The sequence below is a fragment of the Cucumis melo genome, chromosome 11, assembly GCF_025177605.1.
Source record: "Cucumis melo cultivar AY chromosome 11, USDA_Cmelo_AY_1.0, whole genome shotgun sequence".
NCBI classification, from domain to species: Eukaryota; Viridiplantae; Streptophyta; class Magnoliopsida; order Cucurbitales; family Cucurbitaceae; genus Cucumis; species Cucumis melo.
This window is the reverse complement of record NC_066867.1, coordinates 4,681,231-4,705,434: the sequence shown is the minus strand read 5'-3', so window position 1 is coordinate 4,705,434 and position 24,204 is coordinate 4,681,231. Positions and strand designations below refer to the sequence as shown.

General features: G+C 33.1%; 2 protein-coding genes and 1 long non-coding RNA gene across 5 annotated transcripts; 1 reads left to right on the top strand and 2 right to left on the bottom strand.

Annotated features, from left to right (window-relative positions):
• Positions 1 to 1,912: 1,912 nt before the first annotated feature.
• Positions 1,913 to 5,748, bottom strand: LOC103498439 (pentatricopeptide repeat-containing protein At2g15980). 3 transcript variants are annotated; one of them, XM_051079392.1, is made up of 2 exons: positions 4,012 to 5,748; positions 1,913 to 2,165 (listed from the first exon to the last, which is right to left on the bottom strand). In XM_051079392.1, the coding sequence occupies exon 1, from the start codon at positions 5,584 to 5,586 to the stop codon at positions 4,087 to 4,089; it is 1,500 nt and encodes a 499-aa protein (XP_050935349.1). In that variant the 5' UTR covers positions 5,587 to 5,748; the 3' UTR covers positions 1,913 to 2,165; positions 4,012 to 4,086. The 3 variants fall into 3 exon arrangements, with proteins under 3 accessions (XP_050935349.1, XP_008459266.2, XP_050935348.1); XM_008461044.3 differs by lacking the exon at positions 1,913 to 2,165 and adding an exon at positions 3,102 to 3,478 and having other exon boundaries at positions 4,012 to 5,586; XM_051079391.1 differs by lacking the exon at positions 1,913 to 2,165 and adding an exon at positions 3,102 to 3,400 and having other exon boundaries at positions 4,012 to 5,586.
• On the top strand, positions 2,072 to 3,565 carry LOC127144007 (uncharacterized). Its single transcript, XR_007815501.1, has 2 exons — positions 2,072 to 2,206; positions 2,872 to 3,565. It is a non-coding gene; the product is annotated as an uncharacterized LOC127144007 (long non-coding RNA).
• A 1,141-nt stretch (positions 5,749 to 6,889) lies between the features above and the next one.
• On the bottom strand, positions 6,890 to 9,578 carry LOC103498442 (CASP-like protein 5C1). Its single transcript, XM_008461046.3, has 3 exons — positions 9,067 to 9,578; positions 7,380 to 7,512; positions 6,890 to 7,291 (listed from the first exon to the last, which is right to left on the bottom strand). The coding sequence occupies exons 1-3, from the start codon at positions 9,195 to 9,197 to the stop codon at positions 7,097 to 7,099; spliced, it is 459 nt and encodes a 152-aa protein (XP_008459268.1). The 5' UTR covers positions 9,198 to 9,578; the 3' UTR covers positions 6,890 to 7,096.
• Positions 9,579 to 24,204: the final 14,626 nt, after the last annotated feature.

Sequence of the window (24,204 nt, the reverse complement as noted above, 5' to 3'; positions counted from 1 at the left end):
CTTTTCGTGACAATTTTTTACAACTGTCATGAAATACTTTCCATGACTGCCGCATCAATGACTCTAAAAAACTGTCATGAAAGCTTTTAATGACAACATTTAACTGTCATCGTAGGCCATTTTTCTACTAGTGTGAATTTAACTTTGTGCAATTGCCATGTACTCTCGGGCTTGAGGTACATCTACATTTTATCCTTTGGTTTTTCCGTTCCTTCAAAAGTTACGATATTGTCCATAAACTTTCGTAAAGAATTCAAAATTAAACATAAATCTCCTAAAATTTCAAACAAAAATTTAAAAATTGAAATTTAGAGCGGTGGGGCGATGACCTAGAACGAACAACAATCCAATTGTTCTTATAAGTCATTCCCACGCAATTCCATTTTTCAATTTTCGTTCAAAATTTTAAAGACTTTTAACTCCGTGATAGTCTTGAAATAGTTTTAAAACACTTATGGAAGGTTAAGGGTAATATTACAACCAAGGAAAGAATTATAAGTTTTTTTTTTTAGAATTTATACGTATAAATTAAAACTTATAGTCTCTTGGTCAATGTTATGACCACTTATTTAGATCGACATAAATAAATTTATTTTAAAATGTTATTTTTATTTAAACTCTTCCAATAGAAAAGCCATTGAAGTCGAATTTTGAAAATATTTCAAAAACGATTTTAAGTGGTTAACAAAACAGTTCAATTTTTTTTCATCCAAATGACCTACTTTCGAAATTAAACGCTTTTGACACTATCATAAAAGGATAATTTATAATGAGATATTGAGAAATTTCAAATGGGTAAGATGGAATATTAAAGTTATAGTAGATTACATTACTTAACATTATCCACTTAGATGTAATGTCACGAAAATTATTCTATTATGGTAGCAATATCAATTGATGTGAATAATTGAACATCTCTGCTTTTTACAAAGACAAGTAGAATCAAGAATAAGGCATCAAAATTAACAGTAATCAATGAAATTACAAAATTGTGTGGCTTACGCTTATCATATATATTTTTCTATTGAATCTTTTTTTAAATAATGTATTTTTTAAAAGTAACTAAAAAATATGGTAGAAGAAAAAACATTAACAAAAATGGGGTAGTTTGAGCGGGATCCACAACTTCAATGTGATCGCACGTGAACACCACACCTTTTTTTTCATTATTTAATATATATATACGACTTTCTGGAAAGTCGTACCCCATTTACGACTTTCTGAAGTTGAGCTCATTGAAGTTGTGGACTCCATTTACGACTTGACTTTATCCAAACTACCATATTTTTGTCGATATTTTTCCTCCTAACTTATTTTTGATATTATCATTTTTTTAAAAAAAAAGATTATTTAAAAAAAAAGATTCTTTATTATTAGAGAAAATAAATTATTAGTGAGGTGGAAAGGGAATTCTTATTCCAAAATCAATTTATTTTCTAAAAAAAAAATAATCAAAGAGGAAAATATTATGGAATTAAAATTATATTTTAAAGATAGAATTGATTCGATGATTACATGAGTGTCGTTTTAAATTTGACATAAAGATAAAAGATGAGAGGTGGATTGTTCACAAATTTGTTCTCAATTCAACTTGCTATGTTATATATTATATATATATTTGCCACAATCACTGCCATTATTGGTTTCATTTACCCTTTTTTTTCTCTTTAAAGAACATTATAAACGAAGTTTATGGGAATTGTGTGTCTGAAAGGAGAAAAGTCAGGCTCACAAGTTTTAGACCGATCAATCGAGGTAAAGGAATTATATTAATTGAAAAAAGTTAAACGGAGTTTTGGTCCTAATTTTCTTCAACCTTGGGGTCACAATCAGTATGACATCAGCGGTGTTATCGTAACCACAGTCTATAGGTAAGTGTGAGAAGAAGAGAATTATAAATAACCTCATTTGACAACTCAAAAGAAGAGTAGGTAAATTTCAAAAAATAATTCTGTACAACTAAACCATATATACATAGTACTAACTTATACATTGGAGTACAACTAAACCATATATACATAGTACTAACTTATACATTGGAGTTTGGTTTACTTGGCGCCAAACTGGTGTTAGTACTCTTACGTAGGTCAACTCGAAAGATGAGGTGAGACAGAAGAAGCAGCCAACAGAAAACATACAAAGGATTTGGGATGCATACATGTTTCCTGGGTGCAGTATATTAAATTACAAACTCATTCACTTGAAGGTCTGTGTCTTTAATTTTATAGCTTTCAAATTTCTTAAAATTGGTCCACAAATTAAATAGAGTTTTAGTAAGTATAATATATAAATTTATACCCATTAAAACAATCAATACAATTAAATAAAATATACAGTTACAATATCAAAAGAAAAATAATTATCCTACCAATAATAGGTGAAAAGTTATTAAAAAAACAAACCAATGCCAATTTTTAGTACAATAGTTTCGGAAGTGTAAATTGAACTTTCAATCTCCAAGGATGAATGTTTCCATTACACGGAGCTCATTATGACCAATGTTTATTAGAGTAATTGCAATGAATAACAATTTTAAAAATAATAATCAAGTGTATAACAACATTCAAAAAATTTATAAATACAATAAAATATATCTACGATAGACTTCTATCAAAAATAGATTTCTATCGAGAAATAGACTAATATTTATAATATATTGTCTGTTCATGATAAACTTTTACCATTGATGACTCTAACATATTTTACTATATTTGTATCTTTTTAAAAATATTGTTATATAATATTTTAAATTTAATGGTTATATTGGTAATTGTTACACGTTATTAATGTCATTAAGACCTAAGTTGCTTTTATCTTTTAAGTTTGAAGAGAAAATTAAAATGAAGCTACTTTTTGTTTTTCATTGGGTAGGAACATATGAAAGAACATTTCACACAAGTGATCCAAGAATTGAGAACCCATAATCCACATACAGTCTTTCTAGAGAATTTTTGGTACACAACAAAGAAATGTTGGAATCTAAGTACTCTTGGTTCCTTTTCTTACAACTATCAATTGCCAATCTCTCTCTCTCCTCTCTACCTACCTTTCAATTTAAATACTTTTCGAAAACAAAATATTTTCAAGAAAAGAAAAAGTAATAAACTAATAATACCTCACAAATTTTCAATTGCTTTAAAGAATAAATTTGTTTGGTTGCATCACATTTGATTGGAACAATTTTGGACCTACGAGGAAAGCCCAAATGAGGGACACTAAATGAGTTGCAAACAGATCCAAGAGAGGCACCATTAAAGAGAGTGTGAGGCAACTAGACCACTTGGTCCAACTAGCTCGCATCGGCCTCGGAGGCTGAGGCCATCTTGTCCTCCAAAGAGTCTACACTTTGCAAGCTCTCATTTGATTCCCCCTATGATCCAACCTTTCATAAGTCCTATCCCTAGAAGGATGAAAGGAACCTAGGTTTAGGCCCCCCCACTATGTTACAACTTTGTAGGAGGTAAGTTCATCTTCTTCCCTAAAATATAAACATAGAAAAACTGTAGTTAAAAACCTAACTGTTTCATCTCCTATAATTATTAATTTAGTTGACATTTTATGTTTTCTTAGTGTGTGCATTTTTAGTACTTTATGTTTACTTTATATACTTCCTTAAAAAACAATATTAATAAAGAGCGGATCACCAATGTGTCTATGTCCTATTTTTTTTTTTTTTAAATTGACCTATGGCCATTTTGTTTCATGAACATGCTCATGTTTGTGTGCGTGCTTCTTAGACTACTACACTATGCTCAGTTCCTAGTTTGTTGCTTTCAAGTTTGGAGCTTGATTCCACATGCTCCTCCCACCATCTTTAAGGGTCTTTATTAATCAAATCCTAACTCTCAGATTCATGAAGAAATGTCATGAAACCACAACAAAATTTGGATTACCTTTAACTGGTCCTAAGAACATAAATGATTTTACAAACTAACCTAAGATAAAAAATAATGATCATAATAATACAAGAAATGCATCTTCAAGAATTTATCCTAAATAAGTATAACTCACCTCTCTTGCCAATAGAAACTTCTTGATCAGCTGCATTGTGGAGATGGAGAGATACAATGCGATACAATTCCCTTCTCAACTCAGCTGGATTTCATGCATTTCCTTCCCCAATTTCTCAACCATTTCTGCATTTCCTTCTTTCATGTAAGCATCGATAAACGATTGATAAATCTTCAAATTTGGCTTAAAACCTTTCCCTACCATCTGCGCTTGAAGCTTAAATGCACCTTCAATTTTCCCTTCTTGACACAACCAATTTATCAGAACTTCAAAAGTTTCCATTGTAGGACAAAAGCTAGAGTCTTCAACGGCAAAACCAAAAACATCTAAAGCTTCTAAAAGCCTTCTCTCAGCACACAACACTTCAATAAGTCCTTCAAGCGTTGACGCATTGAGACTAAACCGTTTCCTACGCATATCCTTGTACACAAGTAATGCAGAATCAACATCTCCAGTGTCACAATAGCCGTTGATGAGATGTTCAAGGGTGGAGAAAGTACTCTCTATTCCACTGAGTTCCATTTCTCTATAGAACTCTTCAGCTCTCTGAGTATTTCCTGCTTTACAAAATCCTCCAATTATTGTATTGTAAGCTACAACATCAAGTTCCAACTTCTTCATTTTCATTTCTTCCCACAATTCCTCTGCTTCTCCCATTCTCTTCTCTTCACATAAAACTGCCATTAGGATACTATAACTATAGCTGTTTGGAATTGAATTTGAATCAGCCAATTGATCCCAAATCTCCTTCACCCTCCCTACAAACCCATCTTGATAAAAACAGTCCATTAATGTGTTAAAAGTATGAACATTAGGACTAACTCTACCCTTCAATTTCACATGTTCTTTCTCTATTTCACAATCTAAACCAAAAACCTCTGTAAAAATTGCATAAGCTACATTAGCCCCCTGGCATTTTGACACCAACAAAATCAACGAATTCAACGTACTAACTTGTGGGCTAATCCCACGAGACCGTAACATTCTAACAATTTCAATGGATGAATCGAGCTTTTTAGAATCCAGAAGAGCTTTAATCAATAAATCAAACACAAAGGGGGCAGAGCCACACCGTTTATATGTCTTGACGAGGGTTTCAAAAAGCTTCAAAGGCCTCGAAGAAGAGAACCGCTCAGATTCAGAATAATTATCGCTATCTTCGAGCTCCGCAGCCCTAATGGCGGTTTGAATAACATCCTTGGCATGAGTTCTGAGTCGACCGCGAGCAAGGATGTGGATGAGGGTCGAGTAAGAAATGAGATTGTGATTGCAGAGGGATTTGTTCTGAGTCCAGAGGAAGAAACGGAGGGCTAGATGAGGATTGTTCTTGATTTGGAGAACGATATCGGAAAACTCGCCGGGATCGAAGCCGTTGGGACAGAGGGAGTTGAGGAATCGCCAGCGTGATTTTGAGCGTTGGTGAGTGAGAACTGAAACGACAGTGGAAATTGAGGGTTTCGTCGACGGCGAAGGTTCCGCGGGCGGTGAGGATGAGAAAAAGGAAGAGGAAAATTGGAGGTTAACGGTGGAGTTTCCGATCGGCCGGAGGGTTCGTTTAAGCAACGGGCCGGACATTAAACTTTGCAAGAAGGTGAGACCTAAACAAAACAATTCAATAAGTTTGTATCAAATGGCTCTCCTATTCCTTGGTGATTTGATAAAATTCATAATCAATTTAATACATCAATTTATTTTAGAAGTTTATATGGTTTTACTCTGACATGTAACTCACATTCTTAGAAGTCACTTTGTTTGATATTTTAGGGTTATGTATTGGTAGAATTGAGTTGAGTTGAGAGAATGATACTATTTAGATGATATGTTTTGATGAGTTAGGTATTTCTATAAGATCTCTAGTTGAAATACTAAACCTAATTGGATGGATCATTTTAGCATAAATAATTAGTGTGGCTATAAGGAGTTGTATATGCATATACATAGTGCTACGTTATGTACTTTGATGTGATTAGTTGTTCAATTAGAAAATTTTAGCGACTTGAGACTTCTCCTTCATAATCCAAATGATTTGAGACATTTTTCTTTGAGTTTTTTTTTTTCTTTTGATTGGTTGCGGTCTCTTTTTATTTCATTGTATTTTGTTTGTGTATTGATTTTGAAATGTAAGTTCATTCTCTCTTACTAATAAATCAATACATTTGCAAATATACACACTCTTGTCATGTTTATAATTAAGATCTCATATTCTTAAAAAAGAATAAAAATAAAACGAATAATCCTTTTAATCATTTTGGTTGCCTTGAAATTGAGAAATTAAAAAAATAGCACATGGTTTCGTTATAAAAATAGCACATTTTTTAAAACTAGTTTTTCTCTATCAGTCTTGAACAAGATTGACCATCGAGATTTCTCTAAAATATCTTAAGTTTTCTGAGATTTTCCTAAAATATTAAAGTTTTCCTTTGTTTTGGATTTAATCGGTACATCCCATAGACAATTAGATCGATATTCTACAATTTTTCAAATCTTTTCCCATCTTATTTAAATTTTTTTATCTTTTAAAAAAAATTTATTAAAAACAAGTAGCAAATTTTAGTTAAGATTTAGGAAGATATGAATAATTGTTTTGAAAAATAAACAATTAAATAAGATTTGGAAAGATTTAAAAAAATGTAAAATCTTGTCTACACATAAGTTGGAAAATTTTAATATTTTAGGAAATCTTGGTGGTCGATCTCGCCATGATTGACCAAAATCTCCTTGAGATTGATCAAGAAAAACGAATTTAAAAAAAATATGCTACTTTTGAAAATGAAAACGTGTTACTTTTGTCAATTTTTCCTTGAAGTTAGACGAGAATAAATAAAATAATAATAATAATACTAATAAATTTTTTAATAAAAAAAGGCTGTCAAAATAATTACAAATTAAAGAAGATTGAAAACTCTTATTTCACTTTAACAATATAAATGTACAAATTTCTACTTCAAAACAAAATGTGTAAAGTCTATATATATTGAACATTTGCTAGACTTAAAAATTAAAAATATAAAAAAAAAAAAAAAAAAAAAAAAGAAAGAAAGAAACACAAAAACTTCTGCAAATTAGTAATAAAAAAGACCGGAGATTATAAGGATGGAAGTAACCAAAGATTGAAAAGGGAAGAAGCAAAAGACAAAAACCATGAAAAGAAAGCCATGGCAGCAGATATTTGATATCTCCTACAAAGCTTCGATGGGCAATACGAACCATCCAAGTGAAGAAGAATATCCACGACGCTTGCTGTCGAGCAAGCAGCGGCTAATGTCAGAAGAGACAGGACCTGTTCTCCATGCATATGTTTTGGAAACTAAAAACTCAGGCATCCGAAAACCGAAAGTTCAATCCAATTCCAAAAGTAATCTACTTACCCAATCTCCAACGACGATGATTGCGAGTATTCCGGGCTGTCGAAGAGGACATTTTACAAGAACAGAGTAGCCATCAACCAATGCCAAAGTGAAGCTCCAGGGTATGACCAAACCCATCACTGTCACAAGGTAGCTGCAATGAAATTCATCAAGTGAGATATAAACATCAAAAGGAACATCCCATGTAGTAAATATCGCACACAAACTGTTTAGACGGGGGAGTTTGGATAATCTCATCAACTGTATTATTTAAACCGAATACTCCCATATAGTAAATATCGCACACAAACTATTTAGTAATTGACTCGATTAGTCTTGTTAAGCTAGTAAACATTTGTGCAGAGTTATTTGTTAAACTTTATTGGCTTTCATTCAAGTAAAGTATAGAAGCTGCAGTTGTTTTGGCAGGACATTTCACAAATCTGTGTAACAAGGTATGCAAATATTCTTGAATGATGTTATTTGCATATAACCCATGTTTGAAGCAAATCCTAAGAGGCTGTATGGTTAGATGAATGAATCTCAATTGTACAGAATAAATGGGATATGAAACTCATGCCAGATGGAGAAAAATTAAATGAAGTAGGAAACCATCTATGCATGAAAAGAAATGCAATCACCAAAAAGAAAACCACGACAAAAGCCAAACTAACACCACAAAAGGACAAGCTAACTTGAGCATAATGATTAAAACATAACATCTTCTGGTTGAAGTGAAAGGTTCAATTTTCTTTGAACTAAAAAACATTCTAGCCAAGATGACAAGGAAATACTTTTAAATTATACAAGGAAGTAATTATAAATATTAAACTCAGAGCCAGTTTGTTTACTTAGTCACTAAATCTTAAAAAAGTTCAATTAACAAAAAAAAAGTTGACATAAGATGTCCATTGAACTAATTTGGATCTTGTTAGAATAAAATAATATAGAGCTAAATAGACCTATGAGACACGTATATCAAAAATGATGTTATCAAGTTCAGAAAGCAATTAAAACTTTCTTTTTGGAAGAAAAAACTCTATAAACACACAGTTCAAGACTAAGTCACCGACAGTTCAATACATTATTTAATGGACGTGTTCAAATTAACATTCACCCAAAAGCTTAAATTTAAGAATGGAGGTAAAATCCAATGTTACATCATTAACACTATTTTTCATTTTTAATTTTTTAAGCAAAGGTAAATCTAAATAATCGATTAACTCAGATCTTAAATTAATGGATGAAGGTAAGTTAATATTATATCATTAAAAGAGATATCTAATTTGATACTAAATGTCATCATTTGAGGTAACTAGTCGAGTGAATGTAAATTTAATATTTTATAGCCTCTTCTGAAACAGGACATTCAAAAGCTTCACATATCCCAACTAAAATATGGATGGTAACCCTCCAATTTGGACACCAATTAGGCAAGAAAGGAACAAATATCAAGTTCTTCACAATCCATCCATCAGAAGAACATATACCCAAATCCCAACAAAACTCAATTCCACAAATTTTCAAATCCAATCACCCCGTCTTCTGGAAATCATCCACACCCCCAAACAACAGAGCGAACAAAAATCGAAGAACAAACATTCAACAAAAACCCCAGAGAACACAGAATAAAAGAGAAAAAAAAAAAAGCAAACAAACCATTCGGATCAAAGCAATCAACCCAAAAGGAGAGAAGAGAATCAATCACCAGAAAGCGGTATAGCTGTAGAACTCAACACCCAACGACATGAAAAGAAGCGAAGCAGAGGAGAACGCAGTCTGCCCCAATCTCAAAGAAAAACTGGCACCAGTACCCACCGACCCAGGAACCGCGTCCATAGCGAAAGCAATCCCTAACACTGCAACAACCCCATTTCCTCAAATCTTTAGAACCACTCATCTTAATCGCCGGAATGATCAACCATGGCCGCACAAACCCAAATCAACAGAACCCATTTCGATTGAGGAGTGAAAAAATTTGGTCCGATGAAGAATGAGTCGATCGGATTCGTGGGTGGGGTTTTTCCGGCGAGTTTGAAGTTTGAATGTAACTGTAAAGTGAAGCGTAGACAGTTGGAGATTGTTTGGGTTTGTATTTGGGTGGCACGTTCTTAGAACTTTGCTATACCAATTCAACAGCGGAATTTTGGGCGTGGCGTAGTTGCTTCCTTTGATATTCAATGCCTCTCTCTTACTACCATTTCCTTTTATTCTTTTGTAAAAATGTTATAACCTTTTATTCTTTTGTAAAAATGTTATAACCTTTTATTCTTTAGAATTTTATTAGACTATATTTATATGTATTAAGATTTTGTCAAATCATAAACATTAAATTATAACTCACTTTTTTTTTACGACAAAAATCGTAAGAGCCATAGATCGAACTTTCAACTTTTAAAGAACTTTCAACCTTGAAGGAGAAATATTATATTAAATTTAATTCTTTTTCATACATAAAATTCTGCTTAATAGCTAATCTTTCTTAATTTGTATGAAAAAACTTCTACCGTCACCACTAGTAGATCCCTCACTAGTTAACCTCCGACCACCGTCTTTGACAACAACGATCATATATCTAGCTATTATATAAAAGGTCAAGATTGTCATCATTGTTTCTTTTTAATTATCATATAGCATTATAGAAATTTTATAAATTACAGAACTGTTGAAAATATTTATAAAATATAACAAAATTTCAGATTTCATCGATGATGAACACTAATAAACTTAAAAAATAGGTGTCTACGGGTGATTATCATGAATAGAATTTAAACTTTTGTCATATTTTCGTAAATAATTTTGTTCATTTTGCTACATTTCAAAATCGCCTATTATTCTAACTTATAATCACCTCTTTAGTCTAAATTAGATAGTATATATGCATTGAAAAATAAACATGTAGTATAAAGGCTGCAACAAAAATAAGTTGAAAATGTTCATTTCAAAACAAGTACATAACCTTTAATCACACAAGGTTAAAAATATTTTTGTCCTAAACTTTTAAGAGGTAATAATTTAATTTTTGAAAATTTAAGAGGGAATGATTTAATAATTTAAGAGATAATGATTTAATTCATATCCTTATAAATTTTGTGACTAAAAATTGAATAAATAATAATTTAGCATACTTTACTACTTTTAACATTTAATTTCTATCATGAAAATTCACATACAAATAAAGTGGCAATGTTTATTACATAATAACTTATTAATTATAGTATATAAAATGATATGATCTTGGATCAATTTATATTGATCTACATCGACAAAAGTTTTTATCAAAGCCAACAACAATTTTACGATAAGGATTACATTGTTATAAATTATAAAGTACGAAGATCAATGGTTTGTTTGAATTACTTTTTAAAGTGTTTAAATTGAAAAAAATCATTTTAAAAAAATTTGAGGTGTTTGGTAACTTTTCAAAATGTATTTTAAAAAGTGAGATTGAAAAATAATCAATTTAAAAAAAACACTCAAAACCAAAATGTGAGAAAAATATATTTTTAAACAAAATTATGGGAAACTTTCATAAAAGTAGCAAAACACCAAGCTATTTATTATCTATATAATAGAACACATGAAATTAGTCATTTTTTTTTAAATATTTTAGGTTTGCCTTCAGCATTTCTTCTTTTCCTCTCTGCGATTCTTTCATCGTCTTTCTGCTCGTTGCGATTCATCTCTTTCTCCTCGTTGCGATTCATCTCTCTTTTCTTTTCCTCTTCTTTTTTTCCTTCTACGATTTCTTTCCATTGTCTTTCTTCTTTTCTAATTCTTTTTTTATGTCGTTTAATCTTTCCATCGTCTTTCTTATTTTCTCTTTTTTTTTCCGCTACGATTTCTTTCCATCGTCTTTCTTCTTTTTTTTATGTCGTTTAAATTCGGGTAACCAAATCTAAATGACAACCCAAATTTAAACGACCATGTACAAAAAATAGTAAAATCTAAAAGATCGTGTATAAAGAATCTTGAAAAAAAATCATTTAGATTGGAGTAGCCAAATGTAAATGATTGTGTGAAAAAAATTAATGATTGGGTAAACATATCTAAACGATCGTGTACTAAAAGAATTAAAAAAAAAAAAAACCTTTAGACAAAACTAAACGAACGTGTAAACAAATCTAAATAATTGTGTAAAAAAGAATAAATAATCGTGTAGCAAAAGAATTAAAAAAATCGTTTTAGATTTGGGTCCAGATCTAAACGATTAAATCTAAAAAATTGTGTAACCAAATTTAAATATAACAAAATTAAACAATAGAATTGAAAAAATAAATTGTAGTCATATCTAAACAATTGTGCACCAAACAATAGCCAAATCATGTAGTAAATATATTATGCGTGCGTTGTTGAAGCGTGGTTGACAAAGCATTTTTTGTATTTTATACTGTGGACCTTTAGGTTTTTTTCGTTTTTGGAATTGTTCTATAGAGTGTAAATACTTTGTTGGTTTGTCATATATTTTAAAAGACTCCTAAAATTATGTATATAAACACTTGTAAAAATATTTAACCAAACATATAAGTATTTAAATTTTAAACTCATTTAAAAAAAAGTATTTAAAAGAAAATGTATCATTGAATAACACTTTTTTCTATAGATAATCTAAACGTACCTTAAACTGTTGTTCGTTGCATGGTTTAGAAACTAAATCGTAACATTACGAACGTATCGAAATTGAACCGCTGTCAACTAAAGTCTTGTTGGAAAAAAAATCTTCCACTTTGATGAAAGTTGAAGGAGCAAAAGCGTATCTTAAAAGATAATTTATTATAAACACCAATATTCCAAATCAAACATTCAAAATTCTGTAATGCACCTTTGTTCTCTCATAATAATATTAAAAATAAAAGGAATTAAGAAATTCATCGTTTTTAAGAAGAATCTTTTCTTTAAGTGGGAGCAAGGCATAAACACACATGGCAATTTATGTGGTTGAGAATTCAAAATCAAATCAAATGGGTGAGCTCTTTTTTAGAACTTTTGATAAATTGATTGACATTTTGAGAATAAAGTACCAAATTAAATTAAATCAAAGTCAAAATGAGTGCTCCAAAGACCACTAGGGAATATTTTGAACAAATCTTTTGAAGTGAAGGGTTGTGGATTGCCCATCTCTAAAATGAAGGAAATTACCAATCCAAATTGAAACATAATTTGATCTTCCAAATAAGCATAGAATTTGGATAACTTTTTCTTTTAAATTATTATACATCTGTTGTGAATCGACTAGGATTTCAAGCAAAACACAAATAGGAGGAAATATAATAGAATAAAAAATGATATATATATATATATATATATATATATATATATATATATATACAAACAAACTCAATGTACTTATAAGGATCCAACTCTTTATAGTGAGCTGAGGTCATTAGTATTAAAAGAATGATAAAACTTTCTTAAATCAAAATGGAAAATAACAAAATTTTCATAATTAAAAGGGGTCGTTTCAAAAATATAAAAAAGCGGCAAAATATTTACACTATAGAACAATTCCGAAATGGAAAAAGCCCAGAGACCCAACGTGTAAAATACAAAAGATACTCCATCAACAATGCGCGCATAATATATTTGGTAACACGATTTGGTACACGATCATTTAGATTTGTGGTACACGATCGTTTAGATTTGTGGTACACGATCGTTTAGATTTATTTTTCCAATTTCTATCGTTTAATTTGCTACACGATCGTTTAATTACTTGGGTTACATGATCGTTTATATTTGGCTACACGATCGTTTAGATTTGGCTAGACGATCGTTTAGCAAAATCTAAACAATCGTATACCAAATTTTGAAAAAAAAAATAGATTTGGAACCCCAAATCTAAGCGATCGTGTAGCCAAATCTAAACGATCGTGTACCAAATTTTAAAAAAATAGTTTAGATTTGGGGTAGCCAAATCTAAACGATCGTGTATCAAATCGCGTTACCAAATATATTACGCACATTGTTAACGAGGCATTTTTTATATTTTACACAGTGGGCCTCCGGGCTTTTTTCATTTTCGGAATTGTTCTATACAATGTAAATACTTTGCCCTTTTTTTATATTTTTGAAAAGACCCCTTTATTTATTCAATTTTAAATAAAATAAAAAGTTACAATGAAATTAAATAAATGTTAGGAAAATCATAAAAATAATACATTTGATAAAATATTTACACTTCATAGAAAAATCAAGTATAATAAATTTTGTTGTTTATTAGTTTTGTTCTAGTTTGTTAATTTTTTTAAAAATGTTATTAATTATTTATAATAAAATTATATCATCCTATAGAACAAGAAAAGAGAGTAAAACCCATATTCATATTGCTATATTGATATTGGAAATATAGGGTTAGAGGGAGAAAAAAATATCAGAAAGAGAAGTTTTTAGGGAAATTGCCAAAAATAGGTTAAAAAAAGAGGGTTAAATGATTTTTGGGATAACTTTTCAAAATGAAGAGTTTTAGGACAATTTAGGTGTGAATGGACAAAAATGCCCTTCATTAAATTTCTCTTTCTCTTTTCTTTTCCCTCTTCCACGTTCGTTTTCCCTTCTCTCCACAATTGATTTTCCTTCTTTCGCGTAGAGTTCCCTTTCCCTTCTCTTTTGCGTAGAACATCTGAAGATACTCCAGCCATTCGTTGCTTGCCTTTCGTCGGTCGTCCAGTGCATTTCTTTGCTCCTCTTCAAACCATTCAATCAACTTCGAGTATTTTCTCTTATTTCGGTGAGTTTCATCTCTAGTCTATTTTCAATTTATTTGCTGTAAATGTTTGGTTGGGGTATTTGTTGCTAGTTTCATCCATAAATGTCTGGTTTTTGGATGGACTTATTTGCTATAAATTAGTTTAGTCAAAGTTTGGTTTAGGTTCTTAGAAAGTTGAATGGGTAGTGAAAAATGAATTGAACTGGAGGATTTAGTTGGATCAAATAGAGGAGGAGTAAGCAATAGGAATAGAAGGAATAAAGGTTTTTTTTTATCTCGTACGTATCTCGCACGCATCTCGCACGTTCCAAACTTTCACTATTTATTTCAAAATGAAATTGGTACACCTCCTAATCCATTTAGAGTGATTCTTTGCATGTTTAGTAAGTTTCTTAGACCCTCATGCTTTATCTCACACGTATTTCGCACGCATTTCGCACGTTTCAAACTTTCACTATTTATTTCAAAATCAAATTGGTACACCTCCTAATCCATTTAGAGCTATTATTTGCATGTTTAGTAAGTCTCTTAGGTCATCATGCTTTATCTCGCACATATCTCGCACGCATCTCGTACGTTCCAAACTTTCACTATTCATTTCAAAATCAAATTGGTACACCTCCTAATCCATTTAGAGCTATTCTTTGCATGTTTAGTAAGTCTCTTAGGCCCTCATGCTTTATCTCGCACGTATCTCACACACATCTCGCAGTTATTTTTGTTATTTCTTTGCATCTCGCAAACATCTCACACGCATCTCGTAGGTTCTTAAGTTCAAATCAATTTTTGCAAGAACTAAAAAACTTAAGGTAGTTTAAGGATGGCACATGTTCGGATTTTAGTGCGTTATGGTGATGCATGGGATAAGGGACGAAGAAAATATGAAGGAGGAGTGTTAAAAGGCATTGCTGTCAGTAAAGAAATAACACACAAAGATTTACAGGATGAATTATATGACCTTGCAGAAGTTGACCCTACAAAGTTCGACATAAAGATAAGATGTATATATGAGATAAAAGGGAAAAAGGAAGCTCCTCCATTTGAGTTAAGCAATGACCGTGATTTGAAGTTTTATATTCTTAGTGAAAATCCATTGGAGGTCCCCCTATACCTATCATTTGAGCCTACAAGCGATCAAAGCAATAAAGTATTAAACAAAGATTACAATTCAGCATCTGGGAGCAACCAAGTTCAAAATTTAAACCCTCATCCTCCAATTGGAATGGATACATTACATGACAATGAAGTTGATATTGGTGAAGTTCAGGTTGGCTTGTGTGACAACATGATAGGGACCAATTCGGCTATATGGGAATCATATGAGTCATATCATTCAAAAAATGATACTTTTACATGGGAGCTAGTTGAGATGAATAATGAATTGTTTGACATCCCACAACAAAGAGATGCTCCTACAAAAGATTGCAAAGGAAAAGGTAAAGTTGACTACAGCTCCTCTAGTCAGAAGTTAAGACAAAAGGAAGTTGTTGGTTCGAAAAAGCTTTACAAGTGAGGAGTTGGATGTAGGACAAATATTTTTTTGCAAGAGAGATTTGTCAATGAGATTAAGTGTGTTGGCAATGAATTTTTTTTTTCAGTTTGTAGTAAAAAAGTCTACAAAAGATGTTCTTTTTATTAGATGCATCGACAACAAGTGTGGTTAGAGATTGTGAGCGATAAGACTGAAGGATTCAAATATATTCAAGATTAAAAAGTATGTCAAAGTTCATTCATGTTCTCTTGAATTTTTGAATCGTGACCATAGGCAAGCAAAATCTTGGGTTGTTGGAGAATTAATAAAGTTCAAATTCAAGGGAGTCGGTCGCCTATACAAACCACGTGATATCATAGAAGACATGAGGCAAGACTATGGCATAAATATGAGTTATGAAAAAGCATGGCGTGCCAGAGAAAATGCATATGAACGAGTGCGAGGGTCTCCTAAAGAGTCATATGATCTTTTGCGTAGATATGGTGAAATACTCAAACTTACAAATCCAGGTACAATATTTCACATGGAACTCGAAGATGATCGTTTCTTTAAATATCTTTTTATGGCTGTTGGTCCATGTGTTAGAGGATTCTTAAATTGCATTAGACCGGTCATAGTCATGGATGAAACATTTCTTAAGAACAAATATCGGGGTCAGCTGATAGTGGCCGTTTGCTTAGATGGTAACAATCAGATTTATCCTCTAGCCTTTTGAGTAGTTAATAGAGAAACAGATGACTCAATACAGTGATTCTTAGAAAAATTGAAAGGTGCAATAGGGGAGGTGTCTAATCTAGGCTTCGTGACAGATCGGAAACATGCTTCTCCAAAGGTATTTCATCAGTTTTCCCCTCTGCATTCCACGACCTTTATGTCCAACATTTGACTCAAAATTTGCATGATAAATATAAGAATGACACGGTTGTTACTTTGTTTTACAATGCATCGAGGACATATCGTGAATCAACGTTTTTAGAAGCGTGGAGACATCTTCTTGCATTTCTTAATGGTTTAGGGAAATATTTAAATGATGTTGGAACAACACGGTGGTCTCATGTTCACTGCCTAGGAAGACGATATAACATGATGACAACAAATATAGCAGAGTCCATGAATTCTATACTGAAAGAACCTAGAGATTTGCCTATTGTTCATTCCTTGAACATGTTCGAGCTTTGCTACAAGGTTGGTTTTGGGAGCGTCGAGAAGAAGGCATTAAAGTAACGTCTACATTGACCAAATGGGCAGAGTTAGTTATTCAAAAGAAACAAGAACGAGCTTTGACAATGAAGATCAACCCAATTGACTATTACCAATTTCATGAAAAAGATTTAGATAAGGAAGAGGTCGTAAATCTTCAGACTCAAGAATGCACTTGCAAGGAGTTTCAAGCTGAGCAACTACCATGCTCACATGCCATTGCTGCAGCACGGGATCGCAATATAAATGTTTATAGTTTATGTGCTAATTATTACACTAATGAATGTTTGTTGACTGCATAGCGGAGGCCGTCTACCCAGTTGGGAATTAGTCAGATTGGAAGACAGGCGAAGACTATGTACATATGACTATTTTACCTCCGAAAGTAGTCAAAAGAGTTGGTCGACCGAAGAAAAAGAGGATTCCAAGTGTTGGTGAAGCTCCGAAATTGTATAAGTGTGGTCGGTGTAAACAAATAGGTCACAACAGATTAACGTGTATGAATCCAATTTCATATATCGAGAATTCGAGCATACAAGATTAGAAATTTTTCTACCTATGTACTAATTATTACACTAATTAATGAATGTTTGTTAATGATGTGTTTTCTTAATGATGTCTCCCAACATTCTTACTTTATGTGCTTCCAGATAGATGGAGAAGACAAAAATAAAAACTGGTTTATTCATTTAGGAACACAAAAAAACTTGTTTCACGATCGTTTAAAAATAACTAAATGATCGTTTAAAAACAACTAAATGATCGTGTAAAAACAACCAAACGATCGTTTAAAACAACCAAACGATCGTTTGAAAACAACCAAACGATCGTTTGAAAACAACTAAACGATCGTTTAAAATAACTAAATGATCATTTAAATTTTAAACGATTGTTTAAAATAACGAAACAATCGTTTAATTTTATTAAATGATCGTTTTTATATTTCACACGACTATTTGTTTAGTTTGTAATTCTTTAATTTATATATTTTTAATTATTTGCTACACAGCTGCTTTCATGATCGTATATATATATCTAAAAGATCATTTTGAAATAATTACACGATCGTTTATTATATATATATATATTAAACACCCAAGAATGCGATTCAGCATTTTAAAAAAAGTCCATTTTTTTCTTCAACATCAAAAGGTATTTTCCTGAACTTTTCCTACTATAACGTCACACTTTTCCTTTCTTTATATTTCAAACGTTTTGACTTCTATCTTGAAAAACTATCGTTCTGTTCTTAAATTCTTATTGTCAAGCGTTTAGGGTTTCGGATTCATTTAAACTTATATTCTTCAGATTGTTAAATTTATTACTTGATGATTAACTATATTTTCAGGATGGTTGTACCTAGCGACAAGTATTTCCCTACCACTGTCTCATGCCAAGTGCACAAGATTGGCAGTCTTATAAGGATAAACTGACCAAGGAACAACTGCAAATGTTCGACAAAACAATTTTTGGTCCATTGCTGAATGTCAACATGGTCTTCAACGGCCAGTTGATCCATCATTTCTTGCTGAGGCAGATACCTGAAGACGGTAACGCAGATGGAGTCTGTTTTTCAGTTTTGGGGAAGAACGTCCGTTTCACCCAAAAGGAATTCAACATCATAACAAGATGTGGGCTTATGAAGTACTCTCAACTGCAAGTGAGCACCTGGCTACAAGAAACAGTAAGGGATTAATCCCAGGATATTGAGATGGAATTGTACACAAGCTCCATCTTACAAAATGCTGCAGAAGAACATATTCGACAACAAAAATGTAAGTAAAACTTGTCAGCGATCGTTTAATACAATTACACGATCATTTAATACAATTACACGATCGTTTAATACGATTACATTATAGATTGTTGTTAAACCTAAACTGAAGTTGTCAACCCAAGAGAATGCTTTCATGGAGAGTCGAATTCGAGGGGATGATAACATGCAAATGGAGGATGATGAATCCATTCGAGATATTAACAAAAATGATACCAATACTCCTGATCATGTTGTAACGACCCAACTCCTTATACTGAGTCGAAGTCATTACTAAATGTAAATAACATAATTAAAGTCACAAAGTTTGGCTAAAATGAATAAAACCTCAAAATTTTATTTAATAAAAAACCAAATTAGGATAATGTGCAAAATGTAAACAAGTATTAAAATCCTACTCGGGCCCTATCTACTTTTAAAGAAACGAAATAGTAAATAAAGAAAAATAAAAACTCAAGTACTAAATGTTTAAACGGGGTGTAAAGCGGAAGCAGAAATCCTTATGGCTCGCCACAGTCACTTCTGGTCGCTCGCCAGCTTGCCCTTGCCCTTACCCTTGCCTCTACTCAAAAAAAAATGTGACATGGAAAGAGGGACCCACTACTAGTCCCATTAGGTGCCTGTTAACTTCCTATTAGAGTCCTGAAAATGGTATGCAAAAACTGGCACGTTCCCGAACATGTGCAACATGCGCTCCCATAGGAACATAATCTGGTCTTCGGCGTCCCAAGGGAACACCTACGACATACTGGTCTGTAGCGAACCCAGAGGAAACACTAAGACAATCGGGCTACGAGGATCCCGTCGAATCACTCGAATCATATCTATATCCATGTTAGACTGGCGGTCCCGTCGGACTACGCAGTCCTAAATAGGTGGTGATCCCGAAGGACACCCATGCAGGTACGACTCTAATAGGCTAAGCTAACAGGTACCCTAACCATAGCATACATATAACATAGCATCATCTCATAATCATATCAGTCTAATCGTCATGTCACATCTCATCATAATATCCACACATAAAGTCATAACCAGTCACGTCATCACACTATACCATGCCAATATCAAATTACATCATCAGTCACAGCATACCCTCATTAATTAACATATCGTCATACAGTCTAGTCCTCCACGTGCATACTAGGAACGCATGCGGTCTCATGATTCTAGTCGTAGAGTTAGTAGTAGAAATCTCTTACATGGAGATTTGCTCAACGAGTCCTAACAGCAAGAAAATGCGCTTTCCAAGCAGCGAGGTCCTAAATGTTTAATAACGACAATTTTCATAACTTGAACATTAAACGACCAAGGACTCAAGGATTTAGTTGGAATAACTTACTCGTGGTCGGGTTACAAGGAGGTGGTCCTTACTGGAGAAGTCTTTCACTCTACAATCCAATTGGTCCAAGCTACCTTTGTAAGAGAGATAAATCAGTTTAATCCAAATAAATTATTTAGGTTCGAAAATCTTAAGTCCTTGCTGGGTATGCCAAAAACCCAATTAACTTACCAAAATAGGTGCAAGGGACCGAAGTAGGCTGGCGGCTCAAGGACAGACAAATCGGCTCGACTAGAAAAGCAGGAATTGGCTCGGCTTGAAAGCAGGATTCGGCTTGGCTTGCGGTAGGAGGGGGACGTGGCTCAGTTGGGAATCAGCTCGCGGAGATGGGCGCGGACGCGGGTACACGCGGGCGGGGCGTGCACGCGGGTGCACGCGGGCGCGACTTGACGCTCGGGTCGGGTGGCGGCACGGAGCGGCTGAACGCGCGGGTCGAGTTCCGGGTCGAAGTCGCGGCATCTCTGTTCAGGTCAGGAATACAGATCGACTGCGGTCGCGGGTTGCGACGCTTCGCTCGGGACTACTCGGCTGGGGTGATGCGGCGCTGCTCGGCGATCCGACGGAGCTGCGGCGACCGACGAACCTCACGATGACGGCGTTTGGCTAGAGCACGGCGGATGACGGAAGAAATCGGCTGGGCGATGCAGGTCGGCTTCTGATCTGCGAAGCATGGCTGCTCAAATGGTCGGTCGGCTCAGCTACCGGCTCGGGTTGGTCTGCGACGGATGCCCGACGGCGACGACTGGCGGAGAAAGAAGAGGCGGTGGCGGCGACGGTTTAGGGCTAGGGTTTTTCTCCTTGGTGAAGATGATGGTGATGGTGCATTAATTGCACATCCCAATGCCCCATTTAAATAAAATAAAACCTTTTATTTTATTTTATTTTTGCTTTATTTTATTACTTTACTCCCTTTCCCCAAAATCTTCACACACTCTCTCTTTAATTCAACCAATCACATCAATCCCTTCTCTTTCTTTTTTCTTTTTCCAAATATATCACCACTACTTTTAACAAAAATCAAATCTCTCTCTCCTCAACCCAAATATCTTTATTTACCACAATAATTCGAACAATAATTTATCCTCCAAATAAAATAAATATAATCCTCAAAACTTAGTAAATCACAAAATCAAAACATAATTAATCAAGTCTCCTCAAGTAAATTCAAAATTTCAATAACCAGACTTAAGATAACCAAATGAAAAAAATCTAAATTGTTGGGGCGTTACACATGTAATGAACAACAAATCATTGGAGCAATCACACTCATTTCCACAACTGTCACCACAAAGGAAACAAAGTCAAACAGTGGCTGACCAATCTGAAATGTATCCAATCACCAACAAAAAACGTTGCAGATCAAAGAAGTCCAATGACAAAGAACAACAAAGTCATTCAAAATTCTACAAGAAACTGAAGAACGAAATAAAGAAGTTCGTAAGGATTTATCCACACTGACTTCTGTAGTCTGTAGGATGGATGACACAATCAGAAAGCAGTCATTGAAGTTATCTGAAATGAAGCAGATGCTCGAGAGATTGGTCCAGGTAAAATTTGTTTTCAGAATACATTATATACACGATCGTTTATCAAAGTTACGTGATCATTTAGTTTTATATACACGATCGTTTAACAATACATTATTTTTTAATTTAATTTTCGTTTTTATTTGTTTATTAGAATCAAAATGAAAATCAAGGGAATGATCCTACTCATCAGAATGAAAATGATGATCAGAATAGAGAAGATATGATCACCAGTGACCAAGCATATGTTGAAGAACAACATACTGAACATCAAGAGGAAACTCAAAGGTTAACATTTCATTCATTGTTTACTGCTTTTTAATGTTGAAAATTGCTTACATTCTAAATAAGTAACAATTGTATTTTTTTCTTATTCTCATTTTTTTTCATTTTGTTTAGGGAACATCAAGAGGAATTTGGTAGTGATATAAGCATATACGACAGGGATGCAGACTTGCTAATGACTATAAGAGATATATCAGATAATCTAAATGCTCAAAGTCAGAAAGAAAAAGACATGCCAGAAATGATTACTACCCTTCCACTTGTGAGCCAACCTCTTGCACTTTGTGAAATGGCTCCATTGGATCAAACTGTACAAATTCATGAAGTGCCACCATCAATTACAATTGTAATAGAAGAATCTCAACTAGTATGTATACACAACAAATCTGTAGTCCTTCGAATTAATAGTTTGTTACTTGTCTAATATCATACATTGCAGGAAACAACAAAACAACAGATTGAGATTAAAAAAAAAAGATGAAGCAGTTACTTTGGTTGAAAAAGAACCAGTAACGGTGTCTGATAAAGATAGACAACAAAAACCAATAAAGAGAAGAAAGCTATGTAAAATAGCAAATAAAAAGGTGACTGATGAAGATGAACAAGTTAATCCACCCAAAATAGCAAATAAAAAGGTGATTGATGAAGATGAACAAGTTAATCCACCCACAACATCTACTAAGATCATATCAGAATCTACAATACTTGTCCCAGATGTCGAAATCAGAGATGTTGATAGATATAATCCCATGTGGCAAGTGGATCCAAAATTATGGAAGGCATACTTGCAATGGAAAAGATCAAGAAAAACAACTCATGAAGAAAGGAAAGTTGTCTCCACAACCAGAAAGAATTTTTTTTTCAAACAGCTTGAAGAAAACACATGAGTACTTGGAGACGTAAGTACTATTTCCAAATTTCATTTTATATGTAAATGGTCACTCGTATTTTCTAAACGATCGCTTCTATTAACTAAATGATCATTTATATATATTACACAATCGCTTAGTAAGTAAACGATCACATGTACATTTTTTAAACGATTGCTTATACTCTCCTTTCATTCACTAAACGATCGTTTAATTTTCTTTGTAGACCATGGATTTGCTATTATCCCACTTGCAGGAGAAAATGTTGCATCTCAAGCAACTTTGCAAACGTACTTTTAGAATATTAGATTTAGCGTTTATAGTAAGTTGTTATTCTTTAATTTTTTTTTGTATAGAAGTTAAACTGCATCATTATATTTTGACTAAATTTTTTTACTTGTTCTTCAAGACTGGAATCAATAAACCAGACTGCATTGTTTGACAACATATTTTTGATACTCATCCGGTGACACCAGACAATAAAAAAGCTGAATGGACAGACACAACAACACACTTAAATATATGAGCAGAAAAGATTTGGAATACTATTTCAACACAGCTGTTGGTGATTTCGAATAAAAACTAGGGTGGGGAGATGTCAACTACATGATTGGCTGCATCAACATAAAAGAACACTAGTTGGCTATTGCAGCTGATATGAGAAAATGCAAGATCTACGTGTTCGACTGAATGCCAAATTATGTTGAGCAGAAACTTTGATCAAGCTCTTCAAATGCCTGCACGATGCATCGCCTCACTCGCAATTGCAATTGGAGTGAACCTCCATTCAGAACGATTCAAATATAGCCCTTGGCCAGTACGCAGATCGAAGACCACATTACAGAAAGGGCGTTCACTAGATTGTGACATTTTCTATTCTAAATTTATTGAATGCCTTGTAACTGAATCTGACCATGGGTGTCTAACTGTGCCAAACATGAAACTGTTTAGACAACAGTATGTACTAGAACTTTGGACGAATAAATACTTTTGGTAAATAAATATATATTTGGTTCTTGTACTTTTGAGTTAATATTTGTATTCGTTTAGATACATATCAGAAAACATTCGTGTAGAGAAATACTCATCACGCACATATCTTTAAGCGATCGTTTAGTAAAGTCTAAACGATCTTCTTAATAAACATAAAAATTATTAAGAGATCATTTATAGAAACCACACTAATATCTAAAAGAATATTAAGCGATTTCCTAAATGTTCAGGTGAAGAATATTAAGCGATCATTTATATGTATCACACTAATGTAAAAGATCGTGCACATATCTTTAAGCGATCGTTTAGTAAAGTCTAAACGATCTTCTTAAAATCATTAAAAATATTATGCAATCGTTTACCTACAAGTAGTTTTGCAACATAGAGAATAATCGATACTTGTGATTTATGTACATATTTCGCAACATACATGATATACAACTACTAATTGAAATGCCAATTGTGATATACATGATACTTGTGATTTATGTACATATTTCAATACATAGGAGTGTTGGTCCATAATTGAAATGCCAATTGTTTTCTGAAGTACGACATGTTTTCTTGACATAATGTATCTAAATCAAAACCAGCAGCACTGTACTCAAAATACTTAATGGTGAATACGCCTCAATCATTATTATTTCATTGTAGTGGAA

What these genes read in the sequence shown, in the direction of transcription:
- LOC103498439 (XM_051079392.1), bottom strand. Translation starts at nt 5,586, where the DNA reads ATGTCCGGCCCGTTGCTTAAACGAACCCTCCGGCCGATCGGAAACTCC.
- LOC103498442 (XM_008461046.3), bottom strand. Translation starts at nt 9,197, where the DNA reads ATGGACGCGGTTCCTGGGTCGGTGGGTACTGGTGCCAGTTTTTCTTTG. An exon ending in TACAGCTATACCGCTTTCTG is followed by an intron (nt 7,513 to 9,066) that starts GTGATTGATTCT and finishes ATTTCATTGCAG; the next exon opens with CTACCTTGTGACAGTGATGG. An exon ending in TCATCGTCGTTGGAGATTGG is followed by an intron (nt 7,292 to 7,379) that starts GTAAGTAGATTA and finishes CATGGAGAACAG; the next exon opens with GTCCTGTCTCTTCTGACATT.